Source organism: Ipomoea nil, unplaced genomic scaffold, assembly GCF_001879475.1.
Source record: "Ipomoea nil cultivar Tokyo-kokei standard unplaced genomic scaffold, Asagao_1.1 scaffold1237, whole genome shotgun sequence".
In the NCBI taxonomy this organism is placed as follows: Eukaryota; Viridiplantae; Streptophyta; class Magnoliopsida; order Solanales; family Convolvulaceae; genus Ipomoea; species Ipomoea nil.
The window spans coordinates 1,057,375-1,068,392 of record NW_017617665.1 but is presented as its reverse complement, the minus strand read 5'-3'; the positions used below and the strand labels follow the sequence as shown (position 1 = coordinate 1,068,392).

Below are 11,018 nucleotides of genomic sequence, written 5' to 3'. Positions count from 1 at the left end.
ACTGGTATATTGATTCCATTATTTGGTTGGGTTTGAAATTGTAAGAAATAATGATTGTAAAGACCAATATTTCATACACAATACAAATCTTAATAACTATAATAAAGCTATATGGTTTCGGAAGTAATTAATGTTACAATTATTATTTTGGTAAGTAATTATTGTTATAATTATTGTCTCTATCCTTATTAATATAAAATAGTCACAACATCTTTTACTATAAAAAAAATTGAAAAATAAAATAACTATTTTTTCTCGTCCATAACAAAGGATTACATTTATTGAATTAATGGAATTATTAAATGTTATGATATTATGATTAAGGATTTCGATTCCCGATTAATAGAAAATATGAAACGATGCAATATTAATTAAATATCTGACTTTAAAATGAAAGTCTATTTGATATGTTGTTGTTATTTATGGTGCTTCTTGGGATTACAATATTAATTAAATTTTCGATGAAAGCCTATTCGATATCTGAAACAGTGCAATTAATGCAAGCCTCTACATATAATTTTTCTCCCTCTCAAATGGTTCAGAGAAATGACAAAAGCTAGAAGGGATGAAGAAAGCAAATGCTGCGGGCCGTGGGTCAATTATTGGACTTCAGAATAAAAAAAAAAATCATTTGAGCCATAAATAAAAATTTAAATATATATAAATGTATATATCGTATGGGTCTTTAATGTTTTTCTTGATTTCTAAACTTAGGACTTTTAAAAGAAAAAAAAAATACATTTGAATTATCTCCACAAAAAAAAGTATTGGGCTTATAGAATGATATTTTGGGTTTATGGAATGACATGTGCATAAAGAATATATTATATAAACATATAAAAAAAATGTGTTCAATTATAGTTTAAATTTACTCATACAAAATTTGAAATTTGCTTTCTAAATGTAATTATATTAGTTATTATTCGTATTGTGAAAATTATAATATAGATGAAATACAATTAAGAATAAATCAATGTAATCATGTAAATTCTCTTAAGTTTATTTGAATATGTACATAATTAGAGATTATATTAACCATACAAAATTTTAATTTTAATTTTAATTGTAATTTTGTATTCTATAAAAATAATAAATACTTGACCAATGGAAGTTCAAAATATTATTATATTAAACAATTTAAAATATTTTTATTTTTTCTATTTTTATTTATATTTATAATAACATAATTTCTTCCCCGTGCATCGCGCGGGAGAATTACTAGTAATAATAATAAAGTAATAGTGATTTTTAAATAAAAATATTACTCCATTTGTCTAATTTTACCTCTCATGTTTACTATTCACGCGTCAAACCAACTCTTTATTCTTTATTTATTTTGTTAATATTTTTATTTATTTTTAAATTTATTTATTTTTTGTTTTTAATAGTACGTTCTTTCCAAATATATAGATTTTGTGTATTAATACTAAACTTAATATTATGAAAAATTTAATTAAAAATAACTTCAGTCAAGTCGTATTAACCGAACTAGGACACATAAAATGAGACGTAGAAAATATAATCTATAAACTACAATATCATATGTTAAAATATTATAATCATATATTTTATTATAATAATATAATAAAAATTATTAACATATTTGGGTTACAAGTAATTAAAAAAGTTCTATGATGGAAAAATTGTCCTACCAAGTGTAAATTGTATCCAATGTTCATTGAAAATAAAAGGAAAAAGAGTCAAATAGATCCCTAAACTTTACACCAAAAGTCAATTAGATACATGAACTTTAAAAAAGTACAAATAAATCCTCAAACATGTTATTTTTGTGCAACTAAATCCATCAATCGGTAACAACCCTATTATAGGTAGTCATTCTCATTCCGACGAATCTCCGACCACAACAATTTTAAGTTGCCTTTTCTGGTCTCATTCTCTCCGGATAAGGTGACATTTTCTGGTTGCCTCTCCGAAGAAGGCGACCTTTTCTAGGTGCTTTCTCCTGCAAATTAAAGCGACCTTTACTGGTCGCCTTCGTCGGATAAGGCAACCATTTGGTCGATGGCCGATGTTTTTATGTAAAATTTCTCCTGGACAATGCCGGTCAACGCACGGTGTAATTTTACCGGTAACATGTTGATTACCGGTAAATTTGACTTATTTGACAAAAAATAACATGTTTGACGATTTAATTGTACTTTTTAAAAATTTTAGATGCCTAATTAACTTTTTGTGTAAAGTTTAAGGATCTATATGATCTTTTTCCTAAAATAAAATACTAATGTTGAGCAAAGAAAATGTTTTTTCATATGCTAGGAAAAACTTTTTCGATGAAAATTTCCATGAATTGAACCAAATGATGAAATTAAAAATTCAATTTTCCTAAAATTAAAAAAATAATAAAAATTGTTCTTTGAGAAAAGTTTTTCATCGAACCAAACACCACTTCTTTGGTCATTAGCTTTTAAATAATGTTAAATTTGTTATTCCCACCTTTTAAAGGGCTTTCATAAGGGTGGCATGAAAAATATAACATCCATTGAAAAATGATCGGAAGTTATATATATCTACTATACTAATAAGAGCCCAAGAGAGTTAGGCCTATAATGGGTAAAAAAAAGTGTCTGTCACAGATTTTAATCAAATGAATGGCTCAGATTAATCGAAAAATTGATCAAATTAAAATTTTACAATGAGATTTACTTAAATACCCACACACCGTTAGTCCATCCGTTAAAATTTTTAATTCACCGTTAAGTCAATCTCACCTTTCATCCGTTTAGTATATATCTTTTGTGCGTTGGTTTCCTGAATGAATTGAATCTCATCAGTAGCCGACAGAGCAGAGGATATCTCTGGAGTCTGCTCTCCCCACCCATAATCAGTACAGTCCAAGGAATTCACGGGCGGTTTTTGTTCCAAAACACTCATAGGATCATAATAGCTATTGTCCATGCTACTCGCATCAGGTTGAACAGTCTTAGGAACCACCTTCCGTGGATTCACTTTAACGGTGCGCCTAGACGATTTTGTTTGAGTTTCAAAAGCCGCAGATCGCAGGCCTTCGGAATAGTAGCTTCCTGCAAAATTCTTATTCTTCTTCCCACCTGCGCTGCTCCGATCAGCGATTCCCCATAGCAACTCAGAGGTCAGCCGGCGCGACGTCCGGGCCGGCGGTTTGATATCGGAGATTATTGCACCACCAAACAAAACTCCTTCTCAGATTGTACTAATAGACCTCCTTCCTCTGATCCCTCGATTTCAAATACCCCGTTTAGAAAAGGTTAGTTTTTTTATTAAAAACAATAAAAATCCCATCTTGTTTTTCCCCTTTCTCATCCGTTGATTAAACTTCATTCTTGGCAATTTCTGTTGTTGTGTGCCCTAATACAAGTTTAGGGCATAAAATTTTAAATATATACTAACATATTATGATAGAAATTGCAACTGCAACTCATGAGTATTATGGTTTGAAGGCAACTGCTGGTGGTGGTGGGCGTGGAATGCGTCTTGCTAAAGAACCTGATGAGTTTGTGAAGTTATTACAGGTGTGTTTATCATAACCCTATGGATACTCATATATTCATATATCACTATATTGTTGCATGGAGCATCTTGGGAAATTGGTGCATATATAATATATATATTTAGCTCTAGGTAACCTGAACCCCAGAACTTCTGAATTTTTGGTAATTCATTGAAAAAAATTTCTGAAATTATCTTATAAGGTATCCTCCGATCAATTCGAGGTATGTGTTTGGATTTCTTGTTGGATATTTGTGTGTCTCAATTTCTGCTCTTCACCATCTTCGGAGACAACAATCCAAACCTCGTCTAAACTCAGCCTTGGATTTTCCATTGCTAGAGGAAGTAATAAGAAAGAGATTATAAAGACCGCACCAACATGAATTCAATAAAGACAATATAATTACTTCCTCTAGCAATGGAGATTCCTCAAGCTTGTTCCAACTCATTGATTTCTTCTATAATATCTACTATACAAAGATTGTACAGTTTTTCACTTGGAATATGTACAATTGAATTATTCATACTGTATATAGTAATGCTAATCATTCCCTTTGTATTTGGGCAGCAAACTCCTTTGAGACGAAACAACTGAGTGGCATTCTAATCTTAGTTAATATCTTATGTTTTATGTTCTTCTTGACTCTTCCTTTTTAATTTTTATCCTAAATTTCTTTTTTGCTTTCAGACTGTCAAGAAAGTCGCTGATGCAAACTCCTAAGATTTTAGGCTTATAAATACAAGCAGGTAGTACAAGCAGCTATGTTATACTCTTTCTGTAGAAATTATTTATTCATGATCTTTCTTTGGAACAGTAATACAAGTGGCAAACTTTAGACACACAGTAATACAAGTGGCAAACTTTAGGCACTAAACATTCAATTTCAACATTTCATTGTAGTATCAGTGTGCCATCTCAATTCTGAATTCAATGAGTTAGCATGATAGCCTTATTTTACTGAAAAATAGATCTTTCTTTGACTTATTAAGTGGATTATTATGTGCTCTTTGGAAACCAGGCTTTGGGGTTTTCCTCACATTTTCTGGATCCTACCTGTCAAATACACACATTGTGCCTGTGATTTTTGAATTACTTACATTGGTGTAATCTACTTGAAGAAATAGAATTTCCTCAGATTCACCTGTAGACATTGATTTGCAAGATCCATTAGATTAAATTATTGCTCTTTAAATTTAGTAACATGAAAAGGGGCTTATGGATAATGTTTTCCCTAATCTTATTGTCTCAATTAATATTTCCCTCTTCCTCTCATGAAATTGAGTTTGAGGGGAGATAGAACTCTACTATATACTTATATTATATATTGTTTTCTGTTTATTTTATTTTATTTTATTTATTGTAATTTTTGTGGACATGGGTGATGATTGCATATGCAGAATATGATGTTAAACAGCTCGAAAATCATGTCCTATGCATCAATCCTAGCTTCAGATTTCAATCAACAGAGATGCTTAGTGTCCATTTACTCACCTAACTGCATTCGGTTTTTTTTTTTTTTTTTCAATGCTATTCTGAACTTTAGCAGGAAGTTGTACCTCACTACTATTCATCATCAAAATTTAATAGAAAGTGTTGTTAAATCATACCATGTACCCCTTGTTTCTTTTAGTTCACAGATTCTGCCCACTGACTTGAAGGAATGAAGGGTTATATTACATTATTACTTATATTGGGTTTATATTATAAATATCAAAATGCATTAGTTAGAAAATGTTTTATATATATATTGGTCAGGCTGATTGAGTTAGTGGATTTTTGGATATACCCCTATGTATAGTTCTAAACATTCTTATCAGGGATTTTATTGTATGTCAATTAAGGCAGCAATTGATAGATTTTAGACATGACATGGGGATAGTTTGCTTTTGACATTTTAGATAGAGAACTTAGATTTATTGGTTTAGCACATTTGTTTGTTTAATGTTATTGATGAAGAAAGGAATATTAGCTCCTTCCCATATACCCTCCAACAGCAAGACAATCTCATTACACACTCTAATATAATCTTGCATTGATATACTAAAAGTACTTATATAAAAATATAAACATTGGGCATTATCTCAATCGCGCAATGCGCGTGAAAAACTAGTACATATAAGAAAGGGTTCCGGCTGGAACACTTTACTAGGTAAAAATTGAGAATAGTTCTAGTTCATCCACTTTGGTAAACACTGAAGGTGTGCATATTTAACAGTTAGGGTGCGCCATTTTAACATTTAAGGTACATCATGCTACAACTTAAAGTGCATCTTTGTAACACTTATAGCCCGTTTGGTTCACGAAATAGGCCGGGAATGACATAGCATTCCTAGTAATAGGCCTATTCCTTTGTTTGGTAACCATTTCTAATAGCGGGAATAACATTCCTAGTAATAGCCTATTACCTCAAATAAGGTAATAGCTATTACTAGGGCCCCCTGTTATTAGCCTATTACTGAACACTCAGGAATAGATTTTAGAATCTATTTTTTTTTTACCCCTTTCTTTAACCTAATTTTTTTTATCCTATATATAAATTTATCATATTTCACCACCGTCTCCGCCACCACCACCATCACCGCCGCCTCCGCCGCCACCACCACCACCATCGTCGTTGCCGCCACCACCACCACCACCGCCACCACCACCATCACCACCAACGCCGCCGCCGCCACCGCCACCGCCACCAGAACCACCACCCAGCAGCACCACCGCCACAACTGTCGCCGTCCCCACACCACTGCCACAACTGTCACCGTCACCACCACCACCGTCGCCCCCACCACTGCCACCACCACCACCACCACCACTACCACCCCAGCACCATCACCCCAGCACCACCACCGCCAGCACCACCACCACTACCACCATCGCCACCATCACATATTTTTATAAGGGTATTTACATCTTTTAAAACATATTTCATTTCTATTCCTTAAATCAACCAAACACTGTAATATAATTCCTAAAGTCTATTCCTTTCGCGAACCAAACAATAGAATACAATTCATATTCTATTCCTTGTCTATTCCATTCCTTATGGAATAGCATTCCTATTACTTCAAAATTCATTCCGTGAACCAAACGTGCTGTTAAGGTGCACCATTTTTACACTTTGTTTTTTTCAACTTAGGACGCGTTTTTTGTTTTTTTTTTTTTTGTTTTTTTGTTAATTTTCATTGATTATTTGAGCCGTTGGTCTAGATTTTATCAACGACTCAGATCTCACATCATCTTTCACCTGGGAGCCTTTCCCGCCCAGTGAAAACTTTTGGTAAATAAAAAAGATTTTGTTTTCCCGCCTAGTGAAAACGTCGTCGTTTGAGTAATTGGTCAGATTTTCGGCGCATATATTGTTGGGTAGTTTCTTGTTGGTATACCCCAAAAATAATAATCCTACGAAAAGATTATTATTATATGAAAAGACAAATAATTGGGAAGGAAATGGTGGGTAATTTGGTTAAAGGTTAGCACAAGTTGAACGAAAATGTTCCTTTCCTTAAAACCTTATTTGCTACCTCCCACAAGTGTTAGGAGCGTTGTAACCTAGGTTTCCCAGGATAAAACGTGCTACGGTTCAACGTTGTTAAAATTATGCTGCTACTCTCAGTTTGGGATTTGATTTGCACCCCCCTGCGCGCGAGAGAGCGCCTTGATTGTAGCAAAAATAAGATGTGAGCTTAGGTGTGTTATGTCATCCTCAGGGGATTGGGAGATATGGCACACAATACGCAATCACAAGAAACTAGGCACTAGCACTAGGCAATCAACAAGAAGCTAAGCAAACCATAACGAGGATGAGACAACGGTAACTAAACAAAATGCCAGAAACACATATGAACAAGAGATAAATACGAAATAAAGAAATATGACTCAAGCTAGGGAGCATTATCATCTAGATGCTTTAACAACCTAAGGGATTAGGGGGAACAAGTAACCAAGGAATCAAGCGAGAATGCACGTAGGTATCCTAGTCTACGAACCATTCTCGTGATTAATAAATAAGGATTAGAACAAGGAATTGCCCCACTTTTGTGGTGAATCAATTCCAAGTCCATCAAGCACACAAAGCATCTAAAGCCCCCAATTTCCCCTATTTTCGTAGGAAGAAATCGGGTCTATGCAAGGGGTGGCTTGGATTCATCACCCAACTCTCGTTGAGGTAAGGAATCATCCAAAAACAAGCTAATGAATGTGTACATCAAACATTAGCAAGATATAAGCACAACACCTTCATAAACACATGAACCCTAGGTAGTGTTCTTCCCCTTTTTTACAATAATCACAAACTAAGCATCAAGATATGAAATACAACCCTAACTTAAGTCCATAAACTAACTACTCATGATTAAATAGCATAAAGAACACAAGCATGAAACATAAATTTTGCAAAAGAAAGAGATAAAAGGAAGGAAAGCTTCTCTAATGAAAATGGATGGTGGAATCTTGAAATGTTGGAATCCAAGCTTCAAATCCAAAATTACAAGCTTTAAAAGTGTTAAGAAACCTAAATCTAAGCCTAATCTAACCTAAAAATATGAAGGGAAGTAAATGAGAGTGTCTAGGGTTCTAACAAGAGTCAAAACCGAGTTGAAATGACACAAAAACGCGCCTAAATAGAGCAGAGCACAGTGGGACGCCCTCAGGGATGGGTGTATGCCAGGGGGTACGATTTTGGTGCATTTCCAGTGAAAACTGGATTAGGGAGAAGAGATGTGTACTGGCCAAGGGATGGGGGTACACCAGGCAGTACGAGGCTCTTGGAAACAGAATTTTATGCACTTGTCTTGACTTCTAGGCTATTTTTCTCCTCTAAAACCATTTTATTGGCACTTATGGTCTTCAACAAAGTTGTATCCCTTTAAATTGACTTTCCAATGGTGTAAGAATCACTTCATTTGGACATTCATAGGCCGAGATATGATCGAAAAACCGAACAGTGTCCGAAATGAGCGAAAATTACAATTTCTTGATCTTTTGCTCCTCTTTTGTTTTGATTTGCCTAAATGACTAAGACCATTGAATACACCACTCTTAGGTTCCCTTGGACTCCTAATGCATCCAAAATGTTCCATTTGACTCCAATGTCCACCAAAATGCCTGAAAACACTCATCTTTGTTTCTAAACAAGCAAAATGGCTAGTGAAAGGGGGGAAAATATAAACAAATAAGCACTTATCAAGCCTTTATGCTATATAATTCAACAAGCTTAAAAAGAGCTCTTGTATAAATAGTGGGGCAAATCCTCTTCCAAAATCAATGTGGGACAAAAGTTTCACATTTCCCTTCATTTTTCCAACTCAAATGGGCTACTTTGAAAATCAATATCTCATTCACCCATTATCCGTTTTGAGCGTACAATATATCAATCTCTTCGTCTAACTACGAAGAACCCGAATCCACTTTGACCCGATCCATATTGAAAGTGAACCTCACTGATATTTGTACCATAAAATAGCTACTTAAAATGTCATTTTATGCCAATTTATGCTATTTTTCCAACATATATAGCATATTGGTTAGTTTTAGACATCATTAAATAGTAGTAAGTAATTGCAATAATTTCCCTAAGAGACCTTACGGATTTCGAATACCAATATTGCAACATGACGCATTGGTTCTACAAATAATTTCTTAAATGCATTACATCAGTATATATCACTATATATACCCAGATCAGATTGCAAATATTACAGTTCATATCGAACTCTTCAAACAATTAGTGGTCAAGCTACAGATACGCTAAAAGGTCAAATCTCTATGGCTCCAGTCTACATTTATGCCCGAGAAATCACTTCGTTCAAAACTTCATCTGCAATCAAGATTAGATGCGTCAGGTTGAGAGAAGAGGCAGCCAAAGTATAAAATGCAGGGAATGTGTTTTCCACGATGCTTAGGTTAGGGTTTATATGTAATATTTTGCTTCTATGTTTAAACTAGTATTTGACCCGTGCGATGCACGGGATGTTATTTAAACATTTTTAATTGTGTGTATTTTATGTTAAAATTTGTGTGATATATTTGGGAATACAACAAAAAACGTATGAAAATGGTATGTTACAAATAGTTGCAAGGTGTTGGTAATATAAAAAGAATACATTACAAAATTACAAATTATTGAAAACTTCATGATATACAACATTAGTGGTTGATGTAGTAGTTGAACTTGAGTCTTTTACAATCAATATTTTGAGACCGTCTGGATTATTAACCCGAGATGCAGCTACGTACAACTGACCGTGTACAAAAACCGGTTTCTTTAGTATTAAACCTACATGAGTCAACGTTTGGCCTTGACTTTTGTTTATGGTCATTGCATATGAAAGCATCAATGGGAATTGCCTTCGTTGAAACTTGAACGGCAATCTTGGATCCGAGGGTGACATTGACATTCGGGGGATTAACACTTTTGTACCTTTGTTGGGACTAATGAGAAGCTCGCCTTCAATAACATGGTCTGCTAACTTTGTGATTATCAACCGAGTTCCATTGCACAACCCAAGAGAATGATCAATTTTTCTCATTAACATTACTGGTGAGCCGGTTTTCAAATTCAGTGTATGATTTGGTAGAGCCGACACGCGAATGCTGTTCAGAAATTCCGGTGTGTGTACATCTCCAAGTATACCATTATCGCCGTCGGCTTTGCATACTGCGTCTGAACTATAGTATGACCTGCTTTCGGCATTATGCAACTCAGTCATATATTCATTAACTGCGTTGACCACGTCGAGCGTTGGTGCTAGTATAGCACGACCTATCAGATGCTCGGGGTCAGTGTTTCCATTTGCAAACATTAGAAATGTACTTTCCACAATTGCTTTAATGTCGTCCCCCCCGGATGATACTAACATGTGATTAGGTATTTCAACCTCTGTGAATCCGTCATTCCGCCCACCCAGCTTTCCATCGCCGATATTGGCAATCCAGTTAGCAAACTCTTGTAATGCCTGCCAGTTCACACCGTTGTGTACCGAACTTGTTTTGAGGTTTTTAGTCAACCTTAAAACTTTGCAACTATCCCATAGATATGATGAATTTATGGCGGAAGAAACAATGTCTTGCCGTGTACCTTTTGGAACTACTGGAAGAATTTGGCGGAAATCTCCACCCAGAACAACTGTTTTACCACCAAACGTCTTCATTTCACTATTAGGGTCCACAAAACGCAACAAATCCCGCATGGTTTAATCTAACGCTTCAAAGCAATGTTTGTGCATTCTCAAAATAAAACTAATAAGAATCTATTGACTTTCAAAATTGTTTTTAGTTACCTTCATTAGTTGTTCATAATGATATTAAATAAACAAATGTTAATAATAAATTATATTATTATTATAATATGAATCTATCACATGGGAACTATATATACTCTAGAAATACGACTAATATGAACCTATTGATTTTCAAAATTGTTTTAAATTACCTTCATTAACTGTTCATAATGATATTAAATAAACAAATGTTAATAATAAATTATATTATTATAATATAAATATATCGCATGGGAACTATATATATATATATATAT

General features: G+C 34.1%; 1 protein-coding gene across 1 annotated transcript; it reads right to left on the bottom strand.

Moving 5' to 3' along the window:
* Positions 1–9,594: 9,594 nt before the first annotated feature.
* LOC109183938 (ATP-dependent DNA helicase pif1-like) lies at positions 9,595–10,671 on the bottom strand. Its single transcript, XM_019333966.1, has one exon. The coding sequence runs from the start codon at positions 10,669–10,671 to the stop codon at positions 9,595–9,597; it is 1,077 nt and encodes a 358-aa protein (XP_019189511.1).
* Positions 10,672–11,018: the final 347 nt, after the last annotated feature.

What these genes read in the sequence shown, in the direction of transcription:
- LOC109183938 (XM_019333966.1), bottom strand. Translation starts at nt 10,671, where the DNA reads ATGCGGGATTTGTTGCGTTTTGTGGACCCTAATAGTGAAATGAAGACG.